This window comes from Pteronotus mesoamericanus, unplaced genomic scaffold (genome assembly GCF_021234165.1).
Source record: "Pteronotus mesoamericanus isolate MK-2021 breed Mesoamerican mustached bat unplaced genomic scaffold, CSHL_Meso_final contig_116, whole genome shotgun sequence".
NCBI lineage: Eukaryota > Metazoa > Chordata > Mammalia > Chiroptera > Mormoopidae > Pteronotus > Pteronotus mesoamericanus.
In genome coordinates this window covers 30,775,699-30,796,852 of record NW_026555027.1, presented here as the reverse complement: position 1 = coordinate 30,796,852, position 21,154 = coordinate 30,775,699, and the positions used below count along the sequence as shown (strand labels likewise).

Here is a 21,154-nt window from a genome sequence, read left to right as displayed (position 1 = left end):
AGCAGAAAAGATCCTCTTACAGCTTTCCTTGTACTTTTTTATTTACTTTTTTTAGTGTACAAATATCACCAGTGACAACTGAGAGAATTAGGAGCAGCAATGAAGTACACCATATGTTCGCGCTGTAGGCTAAGTCTCGGTCTTTGTTCCAAAATTCTAGAGCCACTGGAAGGAAAGCTAAGTGCCCATATATTAAAACATATTTTTACATTATTGCTGGCAAAAGTTACACTTCTGATAGGTTTAGTCATCTTGATTATTCCTGCCTGCATTTGCTTCTGAAATACAGATCTCTTTCAATTCTAGGAACCTGCAGTACAACCACCCTGGAAAACAGGTCGGTAGCAGGATAATCTGATAAAACATAAAGGGTAGACATTGAAGAATGCAAAGTTATTTTCCTAGTAAAAGAGTTCTGAAGTAATTCTGTATCAATGCAATTTTTTTGTAACCAGCTACGCACCTATCCAGATAACATTCACCTTGTTCTCAATTAACAGGATTTCCCTCAATCTTAGAATCTCCCAGAACAGTTTTCAAGGCACAACTCAAACCAAAACCCCTAACCACGCCCTTTACAGAGTCAGGCCACCTTTTGCTCGGGCCCCCCGCCCCCAAAGTCCAAAGATGTACATTTCACCTAAAAGGGTTTGCACCAGTTCTCTAACCCGAGTCAGAGACTCTTTATAGCCGTGCCTGGATATAATTCCTGCTGGAAGGCGTTTTCTCCGGGGCAACGTGCAGATGCCAGAAGAGACACCCACGCTTACCTCCCACACACCTGCAACCCCTGGCGGGATGCGGGAGCTGATGCTCAGACGACTGCGCTCCGCTCCGCTCCCGTTCCTGTTCTCCTCTCTCCCGGGAAACTACAGTCCAGGCTGCGCCTTCGGCAGCTACAGGGACAAAAGCTCCGCCTCCCCCTCCTCCAGTTGGCGAATTCGGCAGCTGTTGCTCCTCCCCCTACATGTTCCCGCCGCTGCCGGGGCCGGAGGCGGCGGGAAGCTGCTGCCCGTACCTTTCCGATCCCTGCACTCTCGGAGCTGTTCTGCCGCTTTCCTTTCCCTGGGGGCCCCTCGCTCTCACTCCGTGGCCTCACACCTGGAGCTGCCCCCCGCTCCGCCCGGATGCCTCCGCGGGGAGGACAGGCACAACCTATCCCACCCGACTCGCAAGTCTGGCCGCCCGATCTGTCCGGAATTCGGCCGCCTTCGTGGAAGCTGCTCCTCCGGCTACGGAGCATTCTCCACACTGCACCCTCCCTAATCCTCGGCGATTGCCCCAGTGCATCCACCGGTCAGCAGCTCCACGTTCCCGAACTCGAACTCTCCCCTCCACCCCGTTTCCCTTCCTCAGCTCCGCTAGCCCGCCCCCACAATGGGTGAGTCGCCGCGGGGCCGACCCCGCACCCTGATTGGAGCAGGTGAGAGCTGACCCCTCCCTTCCTCCTCTTTGCTTGCACCCTCTCTCTTCAATTTCACCTCCTCCCGCAAAGGCATGGAACTCTCCTACTATTGGCCAGAAGTGTCCCCACCCATCGCTTTAGGCTCAACCGCGCGTCCTTTCGGGAATTGTAGTCTTGCATGTGCAGAAATTGCCGACGACGTTGGCGAATGGGACTACGAGTCCCCATAGGCCTCTGCGCGCTCCGGCTGAGCAGGATTCCGGACAACGCCTGGTTCCTCTCGGGTCCTTCCGGCGTCGCCGGAGTGAATTGATACGAGTTGAAGAGGGCTCCAAGGTGCGAAGTGAAGTCAGTGCCTCAGTTGCCGGTAAGGTGTGGCTGTTCTGTTCCAGTTCCTGTAACCCTGCGCAGAGCGCAAGAGGTTTGGGATCACACTAGGACCGTGGCTGAGGCACTCGGGCTTAGTTCTGGCAGGCGGAGCGGACGGGGCTGGGAACGGGGCCCTATGGGCGTAAGCGAGGTTATCCTACGCGAGTGGCGTAAAGCGGGTTTGTAAATGCCTCCTGCCTTGCTCGGGCCCGAACGCCTCCAGGAAGTCTCCTCTAGGTAGGGGCTGGAGGGGAAGGGCGAGGTTGCCTTCTGGTGCCCCCGGAGAAGGGAGAGGGCGGATGTGCCTGGGGTGGGGTTCTCTGAAGGTGTGGTTGTGGAGGGGAGATGTTTTTTCCCTGCTTTAGAAGTTCGAGAGGGAGGACTGGAGGAAGGAAAGGACGCTTGGGAGTCTGTTCTTGGGGTGACTCAGGTTATGCCCTCTGAAGAACGAGAACTGTAGATGGAAGAGTCAAATGTTGACAGATCTCCTGATTTCAGTGGCAGTTTCTTGTTGTGGACCGTCTAAGGAGATAATTGTGCCCTAAGCAGAAAACCTTAACCCTCTTAGTTGGAATTCCTGAGATAGGTGTGCACCTTTAACTGTGTTCAAAGAGCATAGTGATGAGGAAACTGAGAAGATAAATGACGTGCCCAAGGTCACACACAGAGGGACAGATCTGAATTTAATCTTTGTAGCCCAGTTTCTGAATCAGAGCTGCTGCACCAGAAAGAGAGTTCGTGTGTTTTTTGAAGAGAATGGAAAAAGCTGCAAAGTAATTCATTTTATGTATTTTTAAGAAGCAATTTGTGAGGTGTAGACTTTTTGAACTTGGGAGAAATTCCTCCATTAAAAAAAAAAAAAAAAAGGACGCGCGCTCTAACCTCTTAGATAAGAAAATAAGCGGTTTCAACTTACACATTTTTTTCTTTTATTAGGAGTATATTAAGTGATGGACTGTACTACTGGTTTAAACGGTAGATAATGATACCGGAGAACGTCAGTTAAAACAGTATATCCCATCCCTTAAAGACAATTCTTTTTTCCTTTCTACGTTAGGACTGTTTTTCTTTTTTTCTCTCATTTTGTAAAACTGATAATAGGATTGGAATTCTTCAAAACTTACTTTGCACTTTCTAAAACTAACGCAGTATCAAGAGAGTTTAGTGTGATCATTACTAGAAAAGAATATACATTGCAGTTCTTGGAGGCATTATCACATTTTTGTTAACTTTTTTTAAAAAAGCTTTTCCCTTCATTTTCTTGACTCTTGAATGTTTGTGTAAATAACATCAGTCTCCTGCATATTTTTGTTTCCCTGGTGTCACCTGTGATTTTTAATTCATCCTTAAATTAAAGCATGGAAAAATGGGACATTTATGTTTTATATTGAGTAGAAAGTGGTGTGCTTGTTCCAGTCTTAGCTCATGAGTATTATTGGGTGCTTCTTTGATAAAATTTTGGAGTCTGTTCTTTGCCATCAGGATTTCTTCGTGGTAAGTTTGTAAACAAGAATCAGGTCTCTAGTGATAGCAGGTAATGAGTCATGGTTTACTGTTGTATAAGTTAACCACTGAAATATGCTGCATTGTGAATGTACTTTTGCAGTTACTAATGTTATCACTATCACCTTTTGAATACAGAAACACTTTGTAAGATCAGAGGTATTACATTTTCCTTTGGACTGAAGTTAACATAGTCTGGAAATTACTTTGGCATTTAAAATAGAGAGGTGTGATACTGTAGAGTGAACTAAAATCAGGAATAATATAACACCATGAGTAATGCAGTATGCAAAGAAGGAAGAACAACTAATAAACAAGTGGAAGATTATGTGGAGGATAACTGTTTTTATGCTAAATTGCAAGGGTGCGATAGTTTAAGTAGCTCATAAGCTGAACATCAGTGAGTGATCGTAAGGCAAGAATGTTCATGTATTTTGTAGATGGCAATGTAAGCATTTACTTTTTGTCGGGAAAAGTGTGAAATGAGTTTTTCTGCCTTTTGCCATGTAGCTCTGAGGTTGTGAAATGAGCTTTTGAACTAAAAGGAAAATTTGGAAATCCAGTTAGTGAATATAAAATACACTTGTTCAGCATGTGTTTTTTTTTTTTTGTCCTTGGTTCAGTTCTTCCACTAACTTCTTTTAATTTCTGAGTTTGTTTTGATATTTTACCCACGTTGCAATGGTGGAGTAACATTTCTGTTACATTTCTTTTATTACCTTTGAATCACATGCTGGAGCTTTGTGCTTATTTTGGGTATCTGCATATACCCAATAACCTAAGGTTCACAGGGTTATGTGTGCACTTGTATTTTTATAGTGGTTTTGCAGGAGCCTCGTGCCAGCCTGTGAACATCATCATTTTCAGGATTTAGGATGTCTCCCATTTACTTGTATCATTTTCTTTTTAAGGGTAAAAGGTCATAAGAACAGGACTGTATATTAGCATTGTATTTTCAGTAGGTAAATTATTGAGTACCTGTTTACAAAGAGAATAAAGAGGTTCAGGTTAAGTGCAAGGGCATGTAACTGGTCACTGGTGGGTACAAGGCATTATCCAGGACTTCTTTCTCCAGATTTTGAAAATTGTTGTCTCAGTACCCTTAGGTTACTTATTTTTACATGAGAAAAAGACTTCAAATGACTTAAATATTTAGACACTGTTACAGTTACTCTGTTTTATGTTGACAATTTATCTTTTGTCCCCTAGGCAGCTCTTGATCCTCATACCCAGTCTTTCTCATTTACTGCACCTTTCAATTATCCTATACACAAACTCCTTCCTGACTCAGGGGCCTTTAAATATGTTCTGTTCCCCCCTACCTGGACTGCTTCCCCCCCCTTCCCAAATATGGCCAACTCCTAGTTAATTTTCAAGTCTCAGTTTAAATGTCATTTGTCAGGGGAATCTTTCCTGACCTCTTTGAACTTCCTTCCTAAAATTAGAGCAAGTTTCATGATACCATCACCATGCATTTCTCTTTATAGCGTTATCACAATAGGAACCTAACTGTTTCTGTACTAGATTAATAAGCTACCTGGGCAGGGCACTATCATTTGTCAGGTGCCTTACTTCACTACTTATACAGTATCGGGCACAAAGTAAGTGCCCAGTACGTATTTGCTGAATGAATGAGTAAGTGATTGAACAAGTGCGTTCATGCACAGTGTCTCCAGCCCTCTGCTAGGGACAGAAATACAGAAATGGGTAAAATAGATACCCATCCCACCCTTAGATAAAAAGGAGTCATTGAAAGAAGTTTAATATAAATTGTAAAAAGCTGTTCTTTCTTGGAGGTCTCTAACATCAGAATACTTTTCTATGAGCAAATGACAAAGGAGTCATTTTCTAGTGCAGCAAACTTTATAACAGCATTTTGGAGAACTTACTGCTATCCTGTTTTTTGCAAGCAACATTCATTATAACAAAATTTAGACATTTAAGAAACTGTTACTGGATTCTATTCTTCCCTAATGTTACCTCATTTTACCCTTAACAAAATCTGTTTCCTTTTAACTTTGTTATATCCTTTTGCTTTTTAACCATAGCATCTTCCTTTGAATTTTACCTTTAATATTGTCTGCTTTAGACAGGTGCCTTTGTAAAGGTGAGTAGTGCTTGTTCCAAAGGAACTTATATTTCGGGCTTCTTGAAAAACTTCATATTTCAATAAGTTTTATGATAATACTTTATTTGCTTTTATCCTAGATACTTAAGAGAGTAAAGAGATCATCATCTTAAAAACATGAAAACTAAATTTCAGGAATAAATTGCATTAGGTCCTGGAAACAAACTCTCTTAACCTTTTGCAGTACTATAGTAATGACATAGAATGAACTCAACAGCTCTGTGTTGCTGTAGGCGTATGTGCTTTCATGAATTTGCCAGTTCATTCTCCCACAAGATATTGTCAAAAAAGTGATGGCTTTAAAATTTGATCATGCCCCCTGTTTTTATTACTAAATATAAGTCTTTGATAAGTCCTAAATTTACTTTTTTAAAAGTCTTTCTGTTATTGAATCTTAGATTAAAAAAACAATTCATATTTACCTATCATAATATGTGGAGGATAAAACTGAAGTAGTACTTATATGTTGCTGGCTCCTTAGGGTCATAATGATAGGTGATGGTTCTAAGAATTTAAAATTAATTTCATGATAAGTAATTTTTTTCTCCATAATATAAACTGTAAAAATGACTTGGAAGTTAGTGTGATTATGTAAGTGTAGATTGCATAATAATGGTACTTTGGTTCATTCACGTATCAAATTTTTATCAAGTATGTATTACGTGTGAAAGTGCCTTAAATTTTCTTCAGAACAAGTTGGGATTAATATGATAGCCAATACTTACTGATCAGTAACTTAAGTGCTAGGCATCATGCTAAGCATTTTCTATGATCTCTTACAATCCTTGCAACAGTTCTGTGAGGTACAGACACTATTATCCCAGTATAAACGAGGAAGCTAAAGTATAGAAAGGTTAAGCAACTTGCTCAGGGTCACACAACCAGTAATTGCTTAGAATTAGGATTTGAATCCAGGCTACTGGACTCAAGAGACCATATTTTTAATCATTGAAGTAAAATGATGTTAGTGATTGAGCTTCAGTAGAGAGCAGTTAGATTTAGAGTTGCTGTCGAGATAAGTTGTATCCTAGATGCTAAGGTCAGTGTGGCATGCAAAAAGTACTTGTATTCAAACTTAATAGAAAAAATCCCTTTGGAGGATACCTCATAGGAGACTAATGTAACACAGCCAGCTTTTTCTCTAGCATTGGAATAGAATTACTTTTCCTGTGGGTGCTAGGTGAAGTATTTGCCTTGTTTTCCAGAGGCTATGTTTGAAAAGAAATATGTGTATTGTAGGAAAATGACAGGAATCACAGTGTGGTGAGCTGCTCATTGTGAGAGGCGCTGTGACTTCCAACATCAGCCAGAGGAGGGGAGATGCGGCATGGCAGGTCCACGTTGCATCTCTTTCATTCTGGAGTTTATGTGCATGGAATGGAATTATGATCTCTACATACGTATTTCAATAGTTATTTTTCTGTTTTGTTTTCCTCAAGAAAATGTTAACATGTCTGTTGAACTTGCATAGGGTGAGAGAGAGAGAGAGAGAGAGAGAGTGTGTGTGTGTGTGTGTGTGTGTGTGTGTGAGAGAGAGTGATGTGCTGCAGGTATGCTCCTGGCATTATGCAAAATGGCAGCTTGACATGTCTTACTTTTTTATTGTCTCTCTACCTCACAAGACTGCACATGCTCAGGGGCATGGACTGTATCTGCCTTTTCTTCACCACATCTCCAACTAACATTGTTGCCGACTTTGACTCTGCAGAGTACTGTGCTGGGTACTAGGAAATAGAGAAAGGAATAAAAAAACTTCCCTTTAGGGCATTTATAATTTAGTGGATAGATGGGGAGGAGGGTAGAAAGACCGTTACATGGCCATGTAGCCTTTGTGATCTTTTTTTTCTAGATTTCTTTCTGTTTTTACCTTTTGATCCCCTTCACCCCCTTTCTGATTATCAAGTACTTGCACATTCTTCAGTTCATTGGATAATTTGGGTTAGAGCTGTTAGGAAGAGGGAAAAGTGGTAGTTTAACTTACCATCTGGTGCCTGGCACTAAAACTTCCTTCCCTGCTTTTTATTCACCCATTGTGCCTTCAGGATGAACTGGAACTCCAGTGGAATCAAGGAATGACAAAACCCTAAATGTCACACGCCTGCTGCCTTCATAGACTTATATAAGACTGCTATAAAAAAAGCCAGTTGGGAATGGTACATGAGTCAGACGTGGCCGCCTGGCTACCACTGCTTCTTGTACCAGTTCAGATTGTTACAAGGCTTTCGTAATTTAATTCCAGAGGATTTTGAATAATGCTGTGGTCTTTTATTGAGAAATCACACACTTTGTGGATGCCTTAATCAATAATAAAATTGGCATTTTGGCAGTATTGTCAAAACTTGAGAGATTTCTGAGTTCTTACCTTAATTTTGGTGTGCTTCCCTAAAAATGTGAATTGCAGTTTTGCAAGTGAAGGTTACATGAGGAGTTGTGTATAAAATATCAACAGATACCATTCTACCTCATTTCTTTTTGTGACTACTAGCATTTGTATTTGAGATCAATTAGGAGCTAAAGGTGAAGCTAAATGTCATTATCAAAATAAAACCTGCCCTTATTAGTACCTAGTGTTAAACAAATGAGCCAGAGTCAGTTTATCTGGGCCTAATAGTTTTACCAACATTTGAGTGCCTTGTGGCAATATTTTGGTGCAAAGAAATTAAGTAAAGTAAGGTAAAGAAAATATACAGTGCATAGAGGTCTTTCGGCAATTAGGAGTCGTTAAGTTAACTAGTCGATGTCTAAGATTATAAGTGGTATGGAGCAGGTAGGCCAGACCCATGTGGGGTGTTTTCCTTAAATTGTATTTTCCAGGAGAGAACATAAGTGCTTATGAGTGCTTAAATTTAGTTGAATTTCTAAAGGAAAGCTTTGGGATTATATTGGAGAAATATAAACAGGAGATCACAAATATTAATAAAAAGGAAAATAGGTGTATCTCAGTTAAATACTTAATGACTATTCAGTTAGGAATTATTTGATTCATGAGCCTCTAGATTAAGAACTTTATGAGCAAAAGATGGACACATTCAAGGGGACATATTTGTTTTCTGCCTCGCAACAAACGTTTTCATTTAAATTTTATTCAGACCTGGCTTTAACAGAAATTTAGGCATTGGAATAGGAGAAAAAACATGAGGCTTGTCACAACTAAAGAGAAGTATATTCTTTCCCGAACACAGTTGTACAGAAGTATCTTAAAAGCCAGTGGTTGGTATTTTTATTGGTCTTCCCATTTTCCATCAGCTAATTCAGAGGTAAGGAGCCCTTTGAGTCAATTATCAACATTTGATTATCCTGTATAGATTATCTCCTTCTATGAATTATCTCAAGAAGGTCCTTGACTGCATCTTGATTTCACTCTGTTATTCAGTCTGCTTCTGGGCCCCAACTGTCTCTATTATTAAGTTGATGTATGCATGTTAAGAGAATAAAAAGTAGTTTTTACTTGGGCTTGTCAAACTGTTTTAAAATGCAGTCAATGACCAATTTATTTTAAGTACTCCAAAACTATATAGTTTGCTTCGGATGATATGTAATCTTTTTCTGGTGGCCCAGTAATTTATCAATGCCTCCATTTTGGCTAATGAGAGAGAAAAGGTTTTAAAAATGAGCTGTGTAAGCCTATGGCCTTTATGATGTTGTGATATCAGTATCAGGCAATCATTGTGTGCGTTGTGCATGGGTAGGACTGCAGTGAGGCAAACGGGGCCTAAGGTGCAACATTTAAGGAGCCACCGACAGTCTCATGCAAAGTCAGCTAAATTTTGCTCTGTAGGCATCTGGTTTGCTTCACTCTGTTTGCAGTCCTATTGCCATGTCAGGGTCATAGACTTTTTGATAAAATATCAGTAACTAACACTATGAATTCAGTGCTTATTGTGTGTTAGCCACTGTTTTAAGTGCTTTATATGTGTTTAGTACTTGGAGGGGAAAAGAGGGAGAAAGCGTTGATCAGTTGTCTCTCACACACCTGGAACAGAAGACCTGGTCCACAACCCAGGAATTTGCCCTGCCTGGGAATTGAACCGGTGACCTTTTGGTTTGCGGGATGACACCTAACCCATTGAGCTACAGTAGTCGGGCATTTAGTACTCTTAATAACCCCATGAGGTAAATCAGTATTTCCATTTATTTCTCAATGAGTTTAGGAAGATTAAATAACAAATGATAGGACCTAGCTGAATGAAAATTCAAACTCAGGTCTTTGTTTCAAGTGAGTGCCAATCTACTGCTCTATTCTGCTCATCTTTGCATAGAAAAACTTAATTACTCCTTGTTCACTTTTGTATTAAGAAACAGTACTCCTCAGAATATGCAAGTGCATACACTGACACGATGCTTTTAAAATTTAAGGTGAGGGAATCAGAGGTCTCAGCAGCACCATGTTGCAAATCCTCTAACTTGTGTGGCTGAATATCGTAAGTAACTTTGAATCAGAGCCACATTCCATCAGACTTTAGTCTCCAAGCTTTGTGCATCGAGTCTGGGGGTTGGGCGGGCAGGGGGGAGAGGGGTTCTAGGCTGTAAGCTGACCTATGGATGACGCAGAGCAGGACTTTTATTTCTAGATTGTGAAATTTGGAGATCGGACGAGATAATATATAGTGGCTGTTTTCACTTTAAAACTTTAAGTTTTAACATTTAAGTTTCTTAAATGCATAAGCCTGTGACGAGTCAAGGGAAATTTGGAGATCTGGAATTATCTGAGTTATGGGAAAATCTGCATCCAAATATTATATCTTTTGCCAGCCCTTAACCTTACTATGAGGCCGTTTACCTGTGTTGTTCATAATGCTTTGTTTATAATGCATCTGTACTGATTGTCCTAGAGTGGTGGTTTTCAAATTGTGGAAAGAGGGGTGTTTAAGAGCTCCTAAGAGAGGGAGAGGCTGGTAAACTATTAACACATTTATGGATGAATGAACAGTTTAAGGGTTTAATCTTATATAGAGAGTTTGATAAAAGATTTTATTTGGAAAACGAACAAAAAAGCCTTCTGCTGTTTTAAAGAGATTAAAAATCACCTACCTTTCTCTATTTTTGTGGCCTTCAAGAGTCCTTGATTCCTAGGCTAGATGCTTGTCCAGGAGATCTGACTTTTAGAAATAGATCGGATCCTGTCATTCTGTATTAAAATGTACTCACTCTTAATAGTTAATATTGAATAATCACTATGTGCCATGCACATAGTTTTACTTAATCTTTACATTAACCTTAAAAGACAAATACTGTCATTATTCCCATTTTGTAGACAAGGAAACTGTAGCACAGAGGAGTTTGATAACTTACCCTGTTGACAAAACTAGTAAGTGGCAGACCCAGGATTGAGTCCAGGGGAGTATGGTTCACTGCGCCCACCTTGCCGAGGACCGTGCTGTTAAGGTTGGCTGGGCATAACTGAAGCAGTCAGGTTTCTGTTTTCCTTAGGTAATGTTGTGGATTTTGAAGTTTTTCTAAGAACCTTAACTCTCGCTGTTAACCCTCTAGGAAAATAAATTGTAAGTTCTAAATGAATAGTTTATGAAGCATATGTTTAGAAACAGGCCTGTATAAGGAACGCCTATCTGTGACAGATACTACAGATATTAACAAAACATGATCAAAGTGGATGGAGTTAAATTTGGAGCACGTTTATATTTTTCCCCCCATGGGTCATTGTGCTTTAATTTGCCAGTGTTTTCTGTTTTCAAAGGTATCTTTATTCAATTTTCAGATGATGTTTTAGTTAAAACTTCTGTTAATTAATAGCACAACATTTGGGATGTTGCGTATTTGGTCAGTCATGTTTACAGAGATATTGAAGATTATATCTTTTTTATCTTTCTTTTAAAAATAGGAAAGCTGGAGTCCTTCAACCAGTTAGTAAGTATCAGATACCCAGAAATTGTGGTAAAACAGAGAGGATGCCTTTAAAAATTCAATTGAGTAGGGTAGACCTTCCAATGAGATGGTAATTCATTATGGAATGTGTATTTTTTTGAACGTTTATTTAAAAGTACAAAAATACTGTGCTTAGTAACAGTAAAATGAAATTTTTAATATGGAGGCTTTATGTTTTGATTTAAAAATTACTTCATCTTTTACTCTAGCCACATCTCTTTCAAGTATACAGCTCAGTTTTCATCCATGTCATAGAATAAACTAAAGCATAGACAGGTGAAGTGACTTGATCAGAGAGACATGGTGGTCTGTATTTGAGAGTAAGTACCAGGATGTGAGCCTTTGTTTTCAGACTTGAATTCTTATGCTCTTTTCCCATACCTCTCTGCACAAATTTTCCATTTGATATTTTGAAGTAGCCTGAAAATAATTTTGGTATCTATAAAAAATACAGTGGCGAAGTGTCACATATTATACCTGCCATTAACAAGAGGTTATTTCTAGATGTCCCTAAATGCAGTATTCCATAAATACTAAACCAGTAGTATTACATGTTCAGGGAGGTTGAGCTCCATACTACCTTATTAAAAAAGAAAACTAGAATTCCATAAAACTTGAATTATAGAAAATATAATTTCCAGAGGAAGGAGAGAGACAGATGTATCTTGAAGGCTTCAAGGTCATTTTGGCCTGAGTAGTATTTCCTACCTACTGCATTCCTTTGCCTCCCTTTTCCCTAGCTTCCTCCTCTAACCCTTTGTCTCTTGTTTGGAAGTGGCTACAACATTTTGACATAAGAAAGCCCTAAAAGGTAGGTTGTGATACACATGGTCACCTTTTCGGCTGTGAAATGGCCAGACAGAGCTCTACAGCCTTGCAATAAATTCAGTTTTCTAGGAGCCTAATGGATATGATTTCCGATGGCAGGTGCTTGAGAAGAAAGTAAGGGGTTGTCAGTTGAAACCTTGAATCAGCTAACTGTGGAGGAGGCTTTCCTTACTAGAATCTGTAAATACTTTTTAATGATCTGGTGAGATATTTTTCTTTTTAAAAAAATACTTTCCATGAGATTACTTTTGAACCTAAAGTAGATACCGATATATAGTGAAATATTATTACTGAATTTTAGAGTTAAAGGTTTTAACATCATTTTACCCCCTTTCTGTTTCTGATGAGGAAACAAGGTCTGTGATTAAGTGAAACTTAGAGTCAGAATCAAAAACCCCTGTCTCAGGTGCTCAGTCAAATTCAATTTTACCTGTGTCCCTGAGACTGGCCTTAGCAGCTGGATTCTCTTATGTGGCCACAGTTCTCTCCAGCCTGATGGTTTCCAGACTGTCCTGTTCACAAAAATCATCTGGACTATCAGCTAAAAATAACAGCTTCCTGGGCCTTTGGTTAGAAATTTTGATTGAGTAATCTTGGGAATATGTGTTTTTAGTAGGCACTGAAGTGGCAATGATGGCTTAGGCCACCCACCATTTGGGAACTGTATCACTTGCACCCTTTCCATAGAGAAAGTTTTGCTTTATGCTAACAGTGGAATAACTTTTTGGATCTTGCTTATGAGTAAAGCAAGGTTAATCTAATCTAATCAAAATTCTTTGAGAATTTTGTGAACTATTAAATTACACACCAGTTGTTTTTCCAGGACCTGAAAAATATTCTAGCAGCCCTAATAAAAATGACACATGAAGATTTATAACCTCTGATTTTTCTTTTACTTTATTTTTATTTGGCATTCCTGTAACTTTCTGTTGAAATTCTGATTTTACTTACAGTCTCCTGTTGCTTACATTCTCTTAGTATAGTAGGAAGAGCTTGGGAGAGCAAAAAGAAGTAAACACAGGTAAATGTGATTGGGTCTGGACTTTGTTAATAAAATTAATTAGATTTCTATGTTTTTGCTTTGCCAGGCTTGATAGTTTGAAAAGTATTAGCAAGGCTGGTTCAATTTATATATTGCCCATCTCTTATCTCATTAATTTGTTCATTAAACATTAATTGTCTACTCTTGCTATGCTGACTCTAATGTCTCTAATAGGAAAAAGAAACACAAATGGTAACAAACACATGAATTCTGCTTACTGCTAGAATGAAGAAACTTCTAGCTAAACATTCGTAGACAGGTTGGAGATCCAACAAAATAAATAAATAGTGCTTCTCTTTTAGGGAGGGAAAGTAAAGGAATTATAAGAATTTTGGACCAGGTAAAGGGGCTGAGTCCTAGACTTGACTGTAGTAAAAAAACAAGACAAATAGACCTGTCTAGAAAACATTTTAAGTGTCATTTACTTAAGAGGCTTCTTTCTCACCCCAAGAACTGCATACATCAGTACAAAGGATTTCCCTTTGCCCACTCTTTTTATTTTAATTAAACGTAGCTTTGGCTCTAGAGTTATCTCATACCCCAGATGGAGTAAAGTGAGGCAGTTTCAGGAAATGCTGATTTTTGAGGCTTGAGATACACCCAAGTGTAGTTCTTTAAATGCACAGGCTCCTGTTGCTTGGGCAGGGCAGAAACTCCTAACATTAAGAGATTAGCATTGGAGTGGCCCAGAACCTGTGTGTGTGTTTTCTTGTTTGTTTGTTTTTGCCTCCTCACTCTAAACAAATAATAATTGTTTAAAGCCCAGGAAGATATTTAAAACTGATTCACCTTGTATTAGAAATTAGCAGTGCTATTTTGAACATTCAAGGAAATGAGGAGCAAAGTATAAATAGGTTGCTTATATTCTATTTGTTCTGGTATCCCCATGTCACAAAGGCTGTTTTCGAAGAAAAGTTTGTTGAAAGTGTATACCTTGTAACCTTGGATCTAAATTACTAGTATCTGTAGTTCTGCTTCTTTTTTATTTCGCCCTGTGGATGCTAACCACTCAAGAAACAAAGCTTTGAATTGAAAACTCATACCCCAAAGCAACACATTTGAAATGGGAAACAAGTAATTCTTGCCATGTTGCCATCATACCCACATTAATTTTTATTTATTTATTATTAGCTAGCAATTGTAATCATGGGCAAGTCATTTCTTGAATTTTGGTTTCTGCTGTACTAAGAGGATTGGATGAGGTGACTTTTTAAGGTCTTTCCAGATTTGGGATTTAGAGTCAGTACCTTCGACTGCACGTATAATCAGTACTGACGCCAGAAATCAGTGTCCCTTAGAGGGCCAATAGTGTGCTGCCTGGCTAGCCACACCCACACTGAGAGGCAGGAACCTTCTTAAAGGGGCAGGGCCTCCGCCTTTGCTCTGTTCAGCTGACCCTTGCTCTTTAGGTAGCAGGCTCTTTTAGTTTGGAGTGATTGTGGGTTGTCCATTTAACCATTTCAAGTGAAGAAGCATGTAGAAGGAATGACAACGTATTTTAACTTGAACTAAAATTAGCAGAACAATTGAATATTTAAAAAGCCTTGTTGGAATTGGTGGTTTTTAATCTCACGTAAACATTAATGAAACCACGAGTGGCCGTAATTTATGAATGTGGGTTCTGAAAAGTAAGTTCATCTAAGGAACAACATTGAAAGTAGTGTTAAGTGTGTTGTAGGCCAGCCATCTATTTAGTCCAGAATGTGGCTATAATACCATATTTTTGATGACAAATAGTGGCTGATAGTACTGTAAAATTAGTTTAGAGGAAATAATATAATTAACATGAAATTGATGCCGCCTTTTACTATCTTAAGTGAAAATTTCCTGACATGGAACAATACTACTGATGAAACAATTGAAAAAAAGAATGTAATGCCAGTTTTGACAAAAGGTAGAAATTCAGTATTTGAGTAAGTTTAGTGTGGTAGATGGGCATATGTCAGCAGGAATTCTAAAGTTACTAGCCCCTTCATCTCCTCTGCCTTTATATGTGCAGGGATAGGCACGTGTTTGAAAGAGTGAAAGGCAAAAATGATTCCACTGAGGCTGCTTTAGTGTATTTACCTTCCTTAGTGTTTCACCTCCTTTTTATTGAGATTCCTGAAGACTTAGACTTCTCCTGCAAGGAATTTCCTCCCCCAGTTTATCAGAATACAAGTGATCCTATTCTTTGAGTGTTACTGTTGACCTCGCCAAGAAATCAAATAAATTTGAAAGAAAATGTTGTCCATGCTTAGGAATATTTTAAACACCTGGGTCTTTCATCCAGTTCTCCTATAGCAGCATAGCCTCCTGACTTCTCCCTGTTTGATACTCACAATTGTTCATTTTCTGTCTTCCCTTCCATAGTATAAGCTCCATGAGATCAGACACTGTCTATCCTTGTTTGCTGGTCTCTGTTTCGTACCAGGCCTAATGCTGTATAGGCAACAAATACATATTTATTAAGTAAATAAATTATCTCTTTTCTGTCACGCTGTGAGATAGCTCTTCAAGGTTCTGTTGTTGACTCTGTCCTATTTCTTAACGCCTTTTTCATTGATATTGATGCCGCCTTTTACTGTTAAACTGTGCATACAGTAACTCACCATTTTCATTTTGACTGGTTTCTCTGTATTTCAACCCCTCTTCTTCGTTCCAAGTTGATTAAATAAATGTATTCACAATTTATTTCCAGGTGGAAAAGTAGATTACCAAATGCCCTATTAACAGTAGTTAAATAGGAACGGTAGGACCACAACTGATACTTGCCTACTTCCTCTTGCTTATGATTCTGGTCCTGTTGATCTCTTATAAAGATGTAAGTTTTCTCTCCCTTCAGTTTCTGTTCCCCATTCTATTCTTAATGCGATGACCAAAGCAATCTTCTTAAATCAATGGTCTGATTGGGTAATGATTTTCTCTCACCCTATAGCATAAAATTTAGGAATTGGCCTTTTGTTGTTGTTCTCTGAAGTCAGAAATAGGAAAAACTGTCTATGTTTAGAACTACAAGGGCCCTGGCTGGTGTGGCTCAGTGGATTGAGTGCCAGCCTGTGAGCCAGGGGGTCGCTGGTTCGGTTCCCAGTGAGGGCATATGCCTGAGTTGCAGGCCAGGTCCCTGGTGGGAGGCACGGGAGAGGCATCCCCACATTGGTGTTTCTCTCCCTCTCTTTCTTCTCCACTTCCTCTTAAATAAAGTCTTAAAAAAAAAAATCTACCAGGAACAGGACCAGACTGTTGGGTAGGTGTTGAGTTCCCCATCACTGGTCAGGATATGGAAGGATAGGAAATAGTTCTCAAATGGGATGGGTTATTGGAGATTTTTGAAGCTATGTGTACTTTAGGCCTGTGATAGTATCTTTCAAACTGCTTAGGTCTTCCACAGTCTGGCCTAGATAAATTGTTAATGATTAGGACATCTTAATTATCCTCCACTGCATCTTGCATGTGGTAGGCACTAAGCATTCAGTAAATAAATAACTTCTACTTCTGGGTATATTCTTGGGTGGATGAGCTCAGGTTCTTTGTTTCCACTTCAGACTTGATTTTCTGATGTGGGTGTATCAGAGCTAGATTCTAACTACTGGGATCCAGTCTTAGGCCTCTACATGTGTGATCTTGAGCAAGTTATTTATTTTTCTCTGAGCCTACTTTTTCATCTGTAAAATTAGAACGACTTACTGTAAAGTAAGTTATTGTAATGACTAAATGCATATGAAAAATGTTTTATAATCTGAGAATGCTTTACAAATGATAGAAATCATTCAAAATTTATTTTTTAATATATTATATTGTTTAATATATAGGTATGTCACTACTATTACTCTTTTACATTATAATTGGCCTTACTTTTAGACTAGTAAAGGAATTATAATTGCTTTTTCTTAAAAAACAGCACATACCTCCTCAAGGCAAAATTTCTCTCTTATGTTACTGAATTTTTGATATTTAAATTCTGAACTACCAGTGTCTGTGGATTTCTTGTTTAGTTTTTGTGTCAGCTTTGAACAAAGATTCAAAAAGTACCACTGGCAAAATTAAATAATGTACCATTTTCCCCAAACGGATCACTTTTGGTAGCAATTTTCCAATTTAAGATTTGTCTTAAATTATTTAGTGCCCATGTTTTTACTATTTTTAGGTGACAAAATCAGTGAGTAATTAGCAAAAGGATTTTAATGAAAATGTTACCTTAATTCTTTATTCTTACTTTTCTACTCATACACCATATACACTTATACATGTATACATTTCATAGTTGAAATTGTATATATAAATGCTATAATTATGCATTTTGATGTTTTTTTCCTAGATTGCATATGATGGAATTAGATACATCATTAATCCATGGTGCTTCATAGAGATCTCTTTCTGAGTTCAAGATGAGTGGGTTCATGAACCACTGCTTTGTGAAGTAGAACCTAATAAGAGATATTAGCTCTTAAGAAAGGGCAATTCTTGAGTCTGAGAAGGGAAAGAGATGTCTCACTGACCAGGGCTGACTTTACAAGTAAGATATGTTAACAAATCAGATTTTCATAAGATGAGGACTGTACAGTGGAAAAGAAAATTATTGACATTTGTCATTTCCTTTTACTATAGTCAATCTGTGTTCTTTCTCCCCTCTACCCAGGTCAGTATATGTTTTATGCCCTATTCTTTTATCACACAAAAAAAGAGAAGACCTACTGCAGTGAATGAAGATTCTTCTGCATTTTAGCACTGCTTTTCCTGCTGTCGTTGGCCTTTGAATGAGGATGACAATGGAAGAGATGAAGAATGAAGCTGAGACCACTTCCATGGTTTCTATGCCCCTCTATGCAGTCATGTATCCTGTGTTTAATGAGGTAAGTCAGTAAATATTTCCTCTTAGGCTCTTTGCAGTTTTTTAATGCCTACTTCATTTATTCATTTGTTTCTTTTTTCATGTAATAAATACTTATATAAAGACTTCGATCTATGTATTAGGCATCATGCCAGGACTAGACATAAAACAGTGAGGGAGGAACCCACATATACTGTTCCCCCTCTGGAGGTTTCACTGATGTCGGAGAGAGAAATATTAAACAAAAGAATACAAATAATTAGATAAATGAAAAATTGTGGTGAGTGCTGTGAAGTTTAAAAAATTGCAGGTGGGACCTATTTTAGGAGTCAAAGCAGGCCTCACTGAAGAATAGACATACTAAGATCTAAAAGGAATAAGTAAGGGTTAGACAGTTGAAGAGCTGGGGATAAGCACATGTTAGATAGCCAGAAGAGCAGGCACAAAAATGTCCTAATGAGTTTTAGTCAGTAGTGACGTTTTTACTGATAAATGGAACATACTAGTGCTTTATATTTAGAGAAAATAGAGTTGCTTTTTTTAATTTGAGCAATTTTCTAAGACTTAATATTATCAATACATTTTTTCTTGAAAATGAATATTAATATGTTAAGGTATATAGAGAATTCTAGAGCTGTGCAAGTTTCTTAAATGTAATCAAATCACTGTCATCCCCTCCGCCCCCCGCCCTTTCAGTGGTGAACTAAGGTCCTGATACGTGGAATTTTTTCCCCTGAAATTACCTACAACAAAAAAATCTAGGACTCCAAATTCAGTGGCTTCAGCCTTTTTGTCTAATTAAGGTTTTGTGTGTTTTTTGGGCTGTTTTAATTTAATTAATTGTAAAGCTATCAATACCATTAACCTTATTGTTCCTGAAAGCCCTCACCATTTCCCGTAAGTTTTCATCTCTTTTTCTAAAATATTTATATTTAGAGTAAGATTATGGGTTTCAGAACCATTTCACCTACATTATTAGGTTTAATAATAATGTATTTGATGTATTTTATGATCTCATGCCTTGAGGACAATAGAGAGTGATTTATCCTCTTCAACTTGAAATCCATAGACTTATTTTCCATTTCAGACAAATATATTGTAACTTCAAACTCTGTCTACTAATACTGTTAGGCTCAGTGACCATGGAAGAAAATGCAAAACAGTGGCTGGGGTAGAATTTATTTCTCCTATATAAAAAATTCTAGAGGTAATTGGACCAGGGCTAGTATTATGAATGGCACAAGTATCATCAGAAACTCAGGTTCCTATCTTATCTCCCATCACGTTAGTGCTTGCCTTCCATTATCAAGGTCACGTCACCTGTGGGATGGCTGCTGAAGCTCATCTGTCCTAAGTTGTTCCCTGGATTGGGCAAAAAATCGGGGTGGGGTGTTACTTCCAGCTGATTCAGCTTTCTTAACTTTTTTGAATGTCCCGTATAACACTGCCATTCACATTTCATTGGCAAAAAGCATAATCTAATGACCACGCCTAGCTGCAAAAGAAGTTGGGAAATTTAGAAGTTTGTTACTAAAGAGGAAGCAAGGAGGAGGCATATTTTGAAAAACCTATTATACTGCTACTATGGTAGCTTCCACCCTTTTAGGACTGATTACACCCATGTATGGCAGCTAAAACTGACACTTGAGTAATTATTTCCACCCTTTCGTTCTTTTACCCGTTTGTTGCAAGACTGGAGTTAGAGTTAGAAGCAAGTGCTTCACTTCTGTTTAGTAAATATTTATTAAATGGCAACCGTTCATTTGCTCAGGGTTCTGCTAGGGTCTGGAGATGCATGGGTGCGGGGAGGCGGCATACCTCTTTATAGGAATTGTAGGGGACACATGTGCTTAAGCAGATAAGTTATTAGATATTTAATTATTTATTCACTTGTACCAGGTATGAAGTAAGAAGACAGTCCCTGAAAGCTAGTGAGTAATCTGTCTTGACAATTAGTGTTTGTACTTCTCAGATACTTTCAGAACCGTGAGGACAGTTCTTCCCACAGGTGCTCCCTCTTTTCATGTCTACAGTCTAACTCTGTAGCTAATTCAGTAGGCTACTGGGCCAAGTGGTTTAGGGAAATGTTGTGTATTTATCTGGGTTATTTTGAGTCTTTAGTTGAAGGGAGGGCAGTTGCATTGCTGAGCTTCAGTTTGATCCTTTAGTTAATGAAGAAGAATGAGAAAAGCTGTTTTTTCTAATAATTTGGATGGTCTTTTTCTTAGCTTTTTTTTTTAAAGATTTTATTTATTTTTAGAGACAGAGGATGGGAGGGAGAAAGAGAGGGAGAGGAACATTGATGTGAGAGGGAAACATTGATCTGTTACTCCTAGAATGCACTCAGACTGGGGATGAACCTCTCAACTCAGGCATGTGCCCTGACCGGAAACTGAACTGGCAACCTTTATCTTTGCCTGATGATTCCCAACGAACTGAGCCACGCCCGTCAGGGCAAGTGATTTTTTTCTATATGTGGAATGTAGATTTTATTTTAGTCTTGATTTTGAAAGATAACTGTTCAGGATCTGAGATTCTCGTAAAATGAACGGTTTGGGTTAATATTGATACACCTTTCCTAATATTCAAATATAAGGAAGGTTCACTTGAAAGAAAACGTAATGGCTGTGAATGGACTTGTAAATCTCTTTCATAAATAAAGGCAGTGGTTCTTTGCAGATGAGATCTGAAAATGTATGTAGGTTAATGGGCCCAGAATTAGAACTTGTTGCCAGATGATTCATAGTTGGTTCAAGAACTTATTATTAGAAGTGAAATTTGAAAATGAAATGGCTAGATGTGGCAAACAGAGATACTGCATCAAATTGTTAGGGTCTAATTCTCAAATTGAATTTACTGATCAAACATCATGGTATTAAGCTTTTTTAAAAAATTATTTCTTTTGTATATTTTAAAAAGAGTATTCAGAAATAATAGGCATTTAGGAACAGTGGTGGTAGTAGTAGGCTTCCTCTTTGATAGAGATGAAATCTTGGTCTTGATTTAGGAATGGAGTCAAATAATTATTGTACCTTCAAATGTGAGGTGTTTGGTTAAAAAGAATCAAGTGCTAGTGTTGTTCTCTGACATTCCAGTGTATTGATGTAACATCTTAAATAAGATGCCTAATCAGTTAATTAATATTTGTAAGTTCAAAGGTAGACTTTTCTATAAACCTGCTAATGG

The 21,154-nt window shown here is 38.4% G+C and overlaps 2 protein-coding genes across 3 annotated transcripts in view; one reads left to right on the top strand and one right to left on the bottom strand.

Moving 5' to 3' along the window:
* SERPINI1 (serpin family I member 1) overlaps window positions 1-896 on the bottom strand; it is an 80,057-nt gene extending 79,161 nt beyond the window's left edge. Inside the window, exon 1 of the mRNA XM_054580329.1 lies at window positions 771-896. The gene's annotated coding sequence lies outside the window, so the exon portion shown is untranslated. The remainder of the gene's footprint in view (window positions 1-770) is intronic.
* A 757-nt stretch (window positions 897-1,653) lies between these two features.
* The window catches only part of PDCD10 (programmed cell death 10), a 42,607-nt gene continuing 23,106 nt past the window's right edge, over window positions 1,654-21,154 (top strand). The window contains exons 1-2 of one of the 2 annotated variants that reach the window (XM_054580308.1): window positions 1,654-1,772; window positions 17,777-17,990. In XM_054580308.1, the coding sequence (XP_054436283.1) occupies window positions 17,895-17,990 (96 nt within the window). In that variant the 5' untranslated portion in view covers window positions 1,654-1,772; window positions 17,777-17,894. Of the gene's footprint in view, window positions 1,773-17,487; window positions 17,654-17,776; window positions 17,991-21,154 lie in introns of those variants that run through there. The other variant, XM_054580318.1, reaches the window with a different exon arrangement.